Source organism: Ceratotherium simum, chromosome 10 (genome assembly GCF_057802395.1).
Source record: "Ceratotherium simum simum isolate JZ-2026a chromosome 10, ASM5780239v1, whole genome shotgun sequence".
Classification (NCBI taxonomy): Eukaryota; Metazoa; Chordata; class Mammalia; order Perissodactyla; family Rhinocerotidae; genus Ceratotherium; species Ceratotherium simum.
In genome coordinates this window covers 16,523,798-16,536,365 of record NC_141909.1, presented here as the reverse complement: position 1 = coordinate 16,536,365, position 12,568 = coordinate 16,523,798, and the positions used below count along the sequence as shown (strand labels likewise).

Below are 12,568 nucleotides of genomic sequence, written 5' to 3'. Positions count from 1 at the left end.
GTGGGGATGGGGTGGGTAGGGAGGAGGGTGCGGAAGTGAAATTGACAATCCAGTAATATCATTCCGTGAAGAGAATCTGAAGACGTCCTCGTAATTTCCCTTAAGAAATCTGGTTTTACTGGTCGATCTCAGTAGGAGAATTCTTTGCCTAGAGGCTCGAAATGAGTAATAGGCCGTGTGTCTCCAAGTCCTCGGCTGATAGATGATAAGTACATTCAAGGAGAGCAACGGGGTGTTTACAATTACTAACTTCTGCTGTTTGTCAAAAAGTCCCTAAATAACCCCTCCCCCAATCAAGCGAGGAGCCCAAAGGAGGTAGAAATCAGGTGGAGACATCTTCAAAAGGAATTAAAAAGCCAAAGCCGATTTTATTTCCTCCAGTCAAGTGTGAATGACGGGGCGGCGGCGGCAAGGGTGACGGAATCTACCTGACAAAGCGTGCGGTGAGGGGCTGGGGTGGGAAGTGGGAGGGGTCACATTGCGCTCCTCGCCTTTCGAGTACCACTTCCCTGCTCTGCGCCGAGGCCGTCGCCAAAGGCCCAGCGGCCACCTTGAACCTGGAAACACAATCCAACGGGTCGTTGCCTGCCCACAAATGCCCATCACCCCGAATCGCTGTGCGTTTTATCTCCTCAAAGTGACTCCCAAAGGGTTTATCCGGATAGAGCTACTCGCAAGTTTTTCAGATTTGTCCATTTCTAGGAATTTGCGTGTTTTAAGTGAAGCTGAACCCGCGAAAGCTCAGGTTACACTTTAAAATCTGCAATTCTTCTGCGCGGCCCTCTTCACTTGGTAAGGCTTAGTTGCTTCAAAAAGAAAAAAAGAACCCTGCTTTGCGAGTTTGGGATTCTACCCCCCCCCCCCCGCCCTTGTCACAATTCAGAAACAGTTGTCTCTGCTTCTCAAAACCCAGTTTCCCGCCGGCCATCGGGCAGGTCGGGAGATCTGCCGCTCCGAGTGCCCTCTGCGCCTCGCATGTTCACAGGGACTTGTCGGCTGGGCCATCTATAATTTGCATTATTCATTTAAGTCAGGGGCTGCGCTGAAAGTGACTGGAAAGTTCGACGGCTGGGTGGCCCCTACAGCGGCTGGGTAGGCCTGGCAGTCAACCATCAAAAAGAAAACAATTGATATCGTCGGCTGCAAAGGCTGCTACGGACGCCGGCCTCCAGGGCAGTGCAGGGAACCCGGGGACCGCACAGATCTCCGCCGGTTCTCGCCCTGCCTCCGCCGGCAATTCAGCCAGGAGGTTCTCTGTCCCATGGTTCAGTCAAAGACGTACAGCCAAGAGGGGAAGGGCGGCAGGGACGAAGAGGAGAAACCGAAAGAGCCAAGCTTTAAATGTAGTCTAATTCTTTAAGGGGGTGGGTACAATGTTTCTGGGCAACCAGGTGAGGCTCCTCACAAGCCCTGGCTTTAGAGTGGATTGGGAGTGAGGACAGAGATGGAATGGGGGTGGGGGGGGGCAGTAGTCGGTCGTCGCTTATTTGGTCTTCACATCTTTTCCAGCAGCCCAGGTAGGCTGAAGGCAAAATCCTGAGAAAGGTGGTGGCCACCTTCCCGCCTGGACCACTTCCCTAGATAAGGGGGGAGGGGCGGTGAAAGGCAAAACTGGGCCTTGATATTCCCCTCCTCCACATCCATAGGACGCCCGGGTTCCCCATTAAATTTATATTTATTCACTCATTCCACAACAATTCATTCAGCACCCAGCATGTACCAGACACTGTATTAGACTCTCAAAAACGCAGTATAAATGAAACCCCAGAGCCGAAGGATTTGCTCCCCGGAATGTTTTAAGATCAGCATGCATCTTGGAATCGCCAGACTTGCTGCTTCACAGATTCCAACGCTGGGCAGTCGGACACAAGGAAACATAACTTCTGCATAACTTTTACTTCTCCTTTCCTTTTTTCTTTTTTCAAGTAGCAAAGGACCATTAATTAGAAGAATAATTACTGCTACCCTGTATTATCCCAACCTGTTCATTTTCTATCTGCTGCAGACAATGCTAATAATGGCAATTATTGCTTCTATAAACATCCCGAGGCCGCACTCTTCTCCCGCAGTGTGTGTGTGTTTAAAGAATATATATAAAAAGTTCCCCCGCTCATTTGCATAGCTTCATCTTTACCTTTTCCCATTCAGCCCTTGCAAAAAGCATATCTATTCAAAGCCCCTGCAAAAAGCATATCTATTCAAAGGGCATTTAGTCCATTTCTTTCTTGGCCGGTAAACCTATTCATCAATTGTTCTGCCTTGTAGATCGCATTCTAATGCTAATCTAGCGTGTTAAATATCTTTTTGTTCCCCTTTCACCGTTTTGTCATTCAGTTTATCCAGTTTTGGTCACCCATTTTATTTATTTATGCGCCTGCTCCTATTCAGGGGCTCATGTATTTTTTATTATGTTGTTTCACTGTCACGCAGTGTCAACTTAGTCTATTCAATGGGGGCTACTTGAAGGCCGGAGGGACAAAGCGTGTACACATTGCACCGCTATTCATTCCGGCCAGCTGGATCGGCTGAAAAAAAAACCTTGTGAAAAGAAACGCCTCACAATGGACACAGAAGAAGTGCACAATGCTAACAGTTTTCCAAATACCACTGATTGGTTTCTTCACAATGAGGAGAAAGCCGCGGCTTTTTCTTAGCTCCACTTCAACAAACAACACTCTCACAAAACCTCCCAACCCTGCGTTTTGTTCCCGGACAAAACCTCCTCGACTGTCTAAACGCTCCCACTGAAGGACAAAAAAGAAAGAAAGAAAAAGGATAAAAAAAAAAAAAAAGCTCTTTTCACTATTTCCCCCCTTTTTTTCCTGCAAGAGAGAAAAAAGAAACGGGGGGAGGAGGGATTGTCAGTGAATTAATAATATCAGTCTTTTAAAAGAAGAGGGCTGACCTTTGAGATGCACTGGGCTGAGGGAGAAAGAACGGGGGAGAGATTAATAAAGTTTGGACGGCGCTCCCGGCCTCCGCTGGGCTGCGGGCGCAGGAGGGACATAGACACTCCAGGCGGGCGAGTTGCGGGAACCTCGCTGGCCCGGAGGTGGCGGCGGCGGCGGCGGCGGGGAGCGCCCGCGCCGAGCCGCGTTCTGATTGGCTGGCGCGCCGGTCCCTATCTGTTCCGGGAAGACGGTGGAATCTTCTCTCCATCTTCTGCGCCCCTCGCCGAGGCGGTCCCGAGCCTGGAGTGAGAGGGAGATCCGAGCTGTCTTGTTCTAGTTTCGGGGAGGGGCGGGGAGGGGGGGAGAGGAAATTGTCAAATGAAGTGACAATAGCGGCCAGCTCCCCTGCTCCCCGGAAGCCACCCGGTGCCCGGCAGCGTCCCGTCCTTACCGCTCAAACAGAACCATTCCACCTGTTTGCGCAAAGCCCGAAGGCGACACGCGCCTGGCCCCTCGGAGGGGAAGCTTGTTTAAAGCCCTTAGGCAACCGTGACTACCTAAGAAAAGGCGTGGTGGCTTTTTTAAACCTTAAAAAGAAACGAAAACGGAAAAACAAAAAGAAGGAAGGGAAAGAAGCAAGGAAGGAGGAGAGGAAGGGGAGAAAGAGAGAGACAGGGATGGGTAGATGTATACACAGAGAGAGAGAGAGATCTCGAGCCAGCAGCAGCTCTTTGCCTAGTCCCAGCGCTGGGTTTGTGGGGCCCTCCTACACACACCCCTGGCCCTTTCTCCACGCCCTCTTGCCCCAGAGTCGCTCCCTCTTAATTCTGCACAGTCTAACTTGGCGGGAGGCTTGCTCCAGGCGTAAAACCCACCAACTTGTTAGCAAGCCCACTGGAGTCAGAGTGGTGATAAACGAGTCACCCCTCTGGGCCTGTGGGCTTACTCAATCAGCCGCACAATCTGTTGGCGATGTGACCCTGTGTGCTCACCCCTGGCAGCCTCCCCCCTCCTCTTCCCCATCTTTCTAGTCTTCTTCTCATTCATCCACACTCCGGAGCATTGCTCCCAGAAAACGCTGATCTTTGGGAAAAGGGGAGGGGGCGGGGAGTCTTCAGGCCGGTGGGGCCGAGCTGGAAGCCTCAGGGAGGTAACTAAGATTTAGGGCTGGGGTGATTTCCAGCGAGCTGCAGGAAGTTCCGTGTTGAGAAGTGATGGGCTGCTACAAAAGGGAAAGACGAAGCCCTGAAAGGATTTAATTAACCGTGTCAGGGATAATTACCCCTGGACAGTCCAAATTAGTTTTGCATAATCGCTCAGAACCATATGAATTAACTTATAATATTGCAAAGAGCTCGGGGAATAACAGGAGAGGGATCGTTTTAATTAGTGAATCAGGGTCAAAACCAGCAGAGCCTATTTCTCACATTTCCAAAACTTTTCATGGTTTTTAAAATATTATTCCATTGGGGGAAAACAATGACTTTAAAGAGTTGGGACGCTTACAAAGACATGCAGCTCCAGAGATGGTCTCTGTCAATGGGGAAACTAGTTTAAGACTAGTTGAGTCTTGTATCTTGAGAATTTGTATCTCAGTTGGGGGGAAAATAAAGATCTCCCTACAGTTAATTTTTTTCTCTCTGATATTCTTTACAGTGCCCTATAATTTCTTTTCTAAAATTAAAATCCTTTATGATTTCAAAACTTTCTCCAGTGGAAACTTGTCTAGCCCTGGAAATTCAACCCTCCCCATTAGAATTTGTTATTCTTCTGTTTAATGCCATTAGCATGACAGAATAAAGCCCGAAAGAGGCCAAAAGTTTTACATTGTCGTTAGCAGTGATTATCCTGCCAAATAAAATCTTCAGGTGTAAATAAGGAATATGCCAAAGATCCGTGAACAAATTACACTGATTTAAGTGGTGGGGCTCTCCTACTAACAAGATAAAGTGGTCGGGCAACTTTCTCCTCTTAGAATGTTACTGGAAACTAGTGAAATGCTTTGAACGGTCTGGATGTTTTCAATGGACTCTGTTCTACTGGTTCATGAATGCCTTTTTTTCCCCAAGATAATACAACTACTTGGGTTTTTTTTATCTTCTTTCCTATTCACGATTAAAAATGTGATAAATCAGGTTTTTGGCTCTGAATAACAATGGGTTGATTTAGATTTCCTAGTAAATCTATTCAAAAGTGAAACAAAGGCTGCCTTTGGAGGATACCTTACACTTCACCTGGACCAGGCACGTTAAAGGCAATTCAGATAAAAATCTTGTTAGGAACTCAAGAAATAGAGGATTTTCTCTTTTCCCTGGTTCAGGCTTTATTTAAACTCTTTGTTCAAAAAAAATGAACAGAGTGATAGTTGGATTCTAATTTACAGATATAGTTTAGACGTCTAATATTAAATTAGATCACACAAGAAAATCATTTACACATAAAGGTTAAAACCAATACTTAAACTTTTAAAAACTTTATATTACATAAAGCCAAAATGAAACTAAATACATGTTAGCCAACTTCATTCACAAACATTAGTCAAAATATATACATTTAAAAAGAAACAAAAAAAACCCTATAATTGATGGTTTCTTTTCTCTAAAGTGTGTTTTATCATAACTTGCAAACGAATTGCAGGTGATCTAAAAAATAAGCTAATTGGGGAGGGAACTCCAAAACACATTTGAACGGTTCAAGTTGGTGGAGAACTGCTAGCTGAAATTGAGAGACATCTGTCAAAATAATTCTGGGTTTTTTTTTCAATTTTGCTAAATAATAAATATATAATTACCACTCAGACAAAAAAGTCTGATTTAATCTTAGATAAAAATTGCGATTCTGAAATAGTCCCGCAATTTTTAAAAGTTAACTTTGACATTTGCTCAAAACGCTTTAGAGTCTAAAACCGACTCAAATTTAGGGCAACGCAAATACATTTTCAAAGACTCAAAGTTTTCACTGACATATACACATTTACATCTTAAGGTGAACTCAGCCATAAGAGGAAAACAGGAACCGTGCCTTTCCCTTTCTGTAAACCGTGTCAGAAATCCAGGCGAGCGGACTCAGGGAGACTTCTAGTAGTTTTGTTTTGTTTTTTAAGGGAGAAAATCCAATTGATAACTTTTCATCTCACACATTTCTTGTTTGCGTTCCTTGCTCTTGAGAAAGAGCTCTTGCTCTGATTTGCAAATGGCGTGATAAACAAAAGAAACCGTGATCATCTCACATACAAAGGGCCAGATTCGAGCCGGTCACTGGTCAAGAATGGATCCGGTCTGGGGGTTCTGCTTGAGAGGACAGAGATTTGCAAAGTTCAAATAGTACAAATAGGGAGCAAGGCTGCTCAAAGCCATCCCGCTCCGAGAAACTAATGACACTGATCAGCTTTTCCCTTGTGCCAGCCATTTCAGACCTAAGATTTGAACAGATGCATGCAACACAGACCAGGAGGGGGTAAAAAAGGAAGATAATGAGAAACAAAAACAAAACCGACAATAAACTTCCAACAAACGAAACTGGAAAGCCCAACATGTCAAAAGTTACTCCTCCACCTCTATGGGCCAAAATGCAACAGGTTCCGAAGTGCAAAGCAAACACCAACTGCTGCCGGATGCAATCGCCCTCTTTCAAGTTGGCTGCCGAAGTGTGGGTCTGAAATGATCCTGTGAATCCACACGCACACTCGCCCGCGCACTCGCGCGCTCGGCCACTCGCGCCCCGACTGGCATCTCTGCCTCTGCCTGGCACCTATACATCTTATGTACATATAAACCGGGGCCCCTGTCGCGGGAGGGCGCACGGAGAGGCCGTAGAGCTCGTACCTATACATATGTACACGTGTGCACACTGGTCCTCGCAAGACAGCCCCGCGGGGTCATAGCGCAGCGGCGTAGGCTGCAGGGTAGGGGTCCAGCTGAGGCTTGCCCATGCCCGGCAGCAGGATGTAGGCGAGCGGCGGCTGCAGCCCGGGGCTGGGCCACGCGCTGCAGTTGCACGGGATCATGTAGCCCGGGTTGCCCGGACTGGGGTGCGAGTGCGTGTGCCCCCCGGCGGCCGCGGCCGCCGCTGCAGCCGCTGCTGCCGCGCCGTGGAAGGCGCCCGCGCCGGCGGTCGGGTAGCCCAGCGACGACGCGTACGAGAGGCCGGACGACGACGACGAGATCTCTGCCATCTTAGAGCCCAGGTCTAGCAGCGAGTAGGGGCTGCCGGCGGCGGCGGCGGCGGCGGCGGCTGCGGCCGCGGCGGCCGACTGCGGGAAGAAGACGCGCGCGGCGGCGGCGGCAGCGGCGGCGGCCGCCTTCTCGGGGTTGGCGAGCAGAGACTCGGGCACCAGGCCGCCTCCCGCGCCCGCGTGCAGCCCGGCGCCCGCCTTGAGCGCCGGGTGCTCGGCGTCAGCCACGCCGCCCAGGCCGTAGGGCACCGGGAAGGCGAACTTGTCCTTCTTGAGCAGCGTCTTGGGCTTGCGCCGCGGCCGGTACTTGTAGTCGGGGTGCTCCTTCATGTGCATGGCGCGCAGGCGCTTCGCCTCGTCGATGAACGGCCGCTTCTCCGACTCGGTGAGCAGCTTCCACTCGGCGCCCAGGCGCTTGCTGATCTCCGAGTTGTGCATCTTGGGGTTCTCCTGGGCCATCTTGCGCCGCTGAGCCCGCGACCACACCATGAAGGCATTCATGGGCCGCTTGACGTGGTCGACCGGCTTGGACATGCTCTCGCCGTGCCGCGGCTGCAGCCCGCCGCCGCCGCCCGGGCCGTCGCCCTCGGCCCGGAGGAAATCAATGTTGGCTGTCCGCGGGGACCCGTTCGGCCCGCCTGCGCTCGCCGCGCCCCACTTTGCACCCCGGCGTCGCTCCCGCCCGGGAGGAGGGGGCTGGGGGACCAGGCCAGGGCCGCGCCGCGCTCCCTGCCGCCCTGGTCTCTGGCCAAGCGCTCGGGAAGATCCTCTCCCCGGACCTGTAACTTCTCGGCGGTGCCCCCACCCCACGGTGACAGTATGCCCTTTGCTTTCTTTTTGTCCTTCCGCTCCAGTTGCGTTTGCTCGCGAACTCCCGGCAGGTAGCCGCTGCCGGGCAGAGCTCTCCCCCTCCCGGGTCTTTTCTCTCTTAAATGCACAGCAGCCCGGAAAGTTGCGTCGCGGAGGCTCCACCAAGTTGAGTCGAGGAGCCCGCCGCCGCGTGCTGCCAAGTGCCAAAGGGGGCTCTCGGCGGCGGGAGTGTTTGGGTTCTCCTCGGTGACTTTCTCATTTGACAGTAGCAGATGGGGGTGAGAGGAGGAGCGGAGGTGGCCCCCGAGGAGGAAGAGGAGGGGGAGGCGCAGGAGGGTCCGGGAGCACTACCGGAACGCAGAGCACAGCAATGGATATAAATACAAATACAGCAGCGCCAGCCGATCTTCCTGGTTAGGGGCAGGGCGCACTGATGGAACCTCCCCTCCCCCCCGCAATCGGCTGGGGTTTTTGGGGGGGAGCTGTCCGCGCCACCAGCACCTGCCTCGCGGGTCTTCCTCTCCGGCTGCCGGGCAGGGACGGAGGGTGAATGAGGTTTGAGCAAGCTTGGGGTCGCCGGGCCTCAGAGGAAATCCTCCCGGCTCGCCGAGGCGCCGCGTCTCGCCTTCCCCCGGGCCATGCTGGCTCCTCTCGCTCCGAGCACCTCCAGGCGCGCCGGCCGACTCGGGCTCCCGGAGCGCGCCGGGCGTGGAGGGCGGCGCTGCCCCAGCGCGGGGCGTCTAGCTGGGCACCGGCCGCGTCCACTCCTCGCTCCTCTCGGCCGCCGCCCGGCACTTGCAACTAACTTCGCGCAAGTTTCCTGCGCCGGCGCCGCCGAGCCCCTGCGGTCGCGCTCTGCTCGCAGCGTCTGCCCGCCTGTGCGCCGCGCACGGGCCCTTCTCTCGTCGGTTCTGCGGCCTGAGCCGAGCAGGCGCGGAGGCAGAGGTACTGGAGGAAGGGATTTAAGGAAAACGCGCCATCACCTCAGTTCGCAGGTCCGCTCTGGGGCCGCTCCCGCGGCGTGATGGACCCCTTCCCGGCCCAGGCCGCCACTCCGCCGCTCCAGAGGCGGCAGGAGCCCTGTGCACGGGCTCAGGTGAATGTTGCTACCTGCGTGTGCACGCGCCCGGGGCCGGTGCTGGGTGTGCATGTCCAGCCGCGGCTGAGTGTGTGTTTATCTGGGGACTTGAGGAGGAGGTGGAGCCCAGGACTCCGGGAGGGAGGAGGGACCAGCGGAGCCTCCTCCTGCTCCCACACCCCCAGGACCTCGAATTAAACAGGATCCCCTTCACCCCACCCCCCCATACTCCTCCTCCCACCTCTTTCACTTGAGAGCAGGTTTAGGCGAGTGGAGATCTCGGAGCGCGCCGTGGAGTCTGCGCACTGTTTGGCGTTGGCAACCCTTGGTGTCATCCTTGCTACCCTGGCCGGCCCGAGCAGCGCTGGTCGCGCACGGCTCTGGGATCCTCCGCTCGGAGGAAGGAGGCACGCGCGAGGAGGAGAGTCTCGCGAACATCGGAGGAAGAGGGGACGCACCCTAGAAAATGTTGGAGACTTTTCCCAGCAAGCAAGTGTTCTTTTCCTTGGAGGTCAAGATGTTACTCGCAGCAGATGCTTCCTGCATTTTCTTGCACTGGTGATGCCCCTAGTCAGAGGTAGTGGAGTGAAAAATAACTGAGGAGGGAATGAGCGCGCTCTCCGAAACCCTTTCGAAAAAAAGCTAGCTGAGGCTGAAAGTAGGCATCTTTGGCTGACTTTTCAGCTCTTTAAAAATTCTGGGTGTTTTGTTTTGTTTTGTTTCTATCTCTGGTCGTCAGAGCCATCTATAAGCTGATCTCTTTCAGGTACAGTTAACTTACAGTATCTCACTTAAATTCAGAGATAGGGTGAAGGTGTTCAAAGTCAGTAAGAAGTATAAAACGTTTCTCTGAAAGAAAAAAGTAAAACATACCAATCAGTCTCTACTGAAATATTTTTAAGCTGTTAAGCACAGTTGTCTTTAGTAAGTAAGAACAGTTTTTTCTTTATAATTGACATGATGCAAAAATCAAACAGCATAATTTTGTTTGCATATTTTTCTCATTTCTTGGTATGCTGCAGCACACTCACATCGTGATCAGTCTGGCGGTTTTATTCTCAAGCTGGCCTTCCCTTCAGGGAGAACTCGCCTGCCTTCTTTCTTTGGCAGTTTGGATGTGACGAGCCATGTGGTGTGTGCAAGTAGGAAGTTCTATAAGTGGTTAACTTTTTAAGTCTTCCCTGGAATTTATGTTCTGCTCATACACAGACACACAGATACAACGCCATTGATTTTAACTATGAACTTAACTATGAACTTAGGCCATCAGATTTATTTAAAAGTTAGGCTTGTTTTATTGCTCATTTTAATAAAGAATAGTGATTATTGCTTTAATTTTAGTTGCTGTGACATATAGAAATGTGAATCAGCAGTGAAATGTATGGGAGTCTATTTTTCTTAAAATGTCATATTTACAAATGTTTACTTTGTATCAGTTATGCTCTTGTATTGCTAAAACAATTGGACTCATTTCTCTAGAACCATGTTCCTTTACAGGCTCTATAAGACACTGTCATTCACAGACTCAGGGTGGAGCAACTTTAAAACACTGGCAGGTATAATTACATAGACTAGAATATTAAATATACTGTTTTGTGATGATAAACTACAAAATTATCATCCTTGAGCTTTTAACCTACTACTTGTGTAATAGATTTGAGACAAAAATGTTAGACACTGTCATACAAAGAACATATGTAAGAGGGACGCAAGGTATGAAAAACTGTTATTCACTAAACATTGGGAATAAAGTTCAGTCTAATCATGAAAATTATCTTGACATATACAAAAGGATACTGATTGAGAAAAGATATTTCATATTGGTGAGTTAAATTAGAATATACTCTTCAAATTTAAATTTAAAAATCGATTGCAATAAATTATCACCATAGAAAGAAATGTTTGTGTTTGTGATTGAAATGTGTGCTTATATGTGCAATATCTTATAAAAAATAAAATACATAAGCTTCCTTGGATATAGTTTTGTAACTTGTGCAATATTGCCTGCTTAGTGATATTAAATGAACCAAATTTGAAAGTTCTTAAGTCCAAGATTGTTGAACTGTGGAAAACAAAGGTGCTTTCCACACCTAAAAAGAATATTGCCATTTGTATGTTTGTCTATTCACCAAATAAAATTTCATACATTTCAAAATAGGAGAGACGTGGTTTTCAATTTCGGTTTTTAGGGGATCAATATTCTTGGCCCACACCCTTCCCAGCCAAGGCGAGGCCCTCACGGTAAGCCGTGGGTGAAACGAAGGCAGCGTGGCTCTGCTGTTATCAAGCAACCTGCACACCTCTTGCCTGAATCTGGTTAAGCTTTTCACAAAGTAAGTTTTTGTGCCGTTCTCTTTCTTATGTGCCAAAATGTAAATTCAGTTTTAATTTCCACAGATCTTAAGTTTGAATTGATAGAATGTTGTATTTTTGTTCTTGTGCATTTTTGACCTAAAGATGGAAAATACCAAGATATAGGAAAGAGCACAGTCTGCGTGAGTGAATAGCGAAGGAAAAATAAACTGAAAGAGAAGTTTAAGTTAGATGGGCTTTCTATTGTCAGCTGCTGATTGTGAGCACCAGAGACCAGTGTACCTTGATCAGTAGAGTCTGTGTGGCCTCTGGATTTGCCTGGTAGCCACAGTAACACTTGTGGTCACAAATATATCTAATCAGAAACTGAGGGACAGACACTCTCTCAGAAAAAGTTTGGGGGGCTGTGTAAATTGTTTCTTCTTTTTCCCCGTTAGTCCTCCCCGGTAAGTGGTCTTTTTTCAATTCTAAAACTTTCACTAGGAGGCAGCAATGAGGTTATTGAGGAATAAAAAAATACCTTGGCAACTCCAGACCGACTGGCTTTCTTCCTTTCTCTCTCTCTTTCTCTTCCATAAGATAGGAGAATATTTGAGTCCCAGTGGAAGATGAGGGATCAGAGTGAACTAAATCATTTTCCCCCATCCTTTCTGTGTCCACTCTCTCACTGGATTTTCACCCAGATGGCTGACGATCATATTTTTCTAGAACCACGGAGGTGGTAAATTACAGCAAAGAGAGCAAACCAATGGGGTACTGGGAGATGACCAGATGGTAGTGACTGAACAGTAAAGGTGATGCCTTCAAAGTGCAGGGGCCAAGTCATGGAACCTGGAACACCGAGAACAGGCAAATATAATCAGGGAGCTTTGGGTTCTGGTCTTAAGCAAGTGTAGTGAAAGAGTTCAGAAGCTTTCATACCTGCATAGAAAAGTAATACAGCCTGTTTGTCCTGTTAAGGAGGAAACAAGCAAACTGTGACAAAACCTAATGTTAGGCTTTTGTCACAGTTCTCTAGTATTGCTCCTGTAGCTCCCTAGTTGTACTATCAGCCCCCACAAGGGGAAAAATCCCCAAAACACGGCCCACATAAAGCGTGAGAGACAAGCAGAGCAGTCGAGTCCAACAGTCATGGCAGGGGCGAACAGCTGCAGAAGGGGCCCCTTCCGGTTACTGCTAACTTGTCATCTTGATTCTCACTGCACCTGCCATACTTGGACACTGGGACTATACAGATCAATGATGAGAACCCCTTCCTCATTTCTCCATAGCAGCTCTCATACAGGCTGGCATTTTCAAAAG

At 49.4% G+C, this 12,568-nt stretch overlaps 1 protein-coding gene across 1 annotated transcript; it reads right to left on the bottom strand.

The window, feature by feature from the left end:
• Window positions 1-3,843: 3,843 nt before the first annotated feature.
• SOX21 (SRY-box transcription factor 21) lies at window positions 3,844-9,099 on the bottom strand. The gene has a single exon (XM_087435924.1). The coding sequence runs from the start codon at window positions 7,597-7,599 to the stop codon at window positions 6,769-6,771; it is 831 nt and encodes a 276-aa protein (XP_087292050.1). The 5' UTR covers window positions 7,600-9,099; the 3' UTR covers window positions 3,844-6,768.
• Window positions 9,100-12,568: the final 3,469 nt, after the last annotated feature.

Coding starts and splice junctions, on each gene's coding strand:
- SOX21 (XM_087435924.1), bottom strand. CDS start 7,599: ATGTCCAAGCCGGTCGACCACGTCAAGCGGCCCATGAATGCCTTCATG.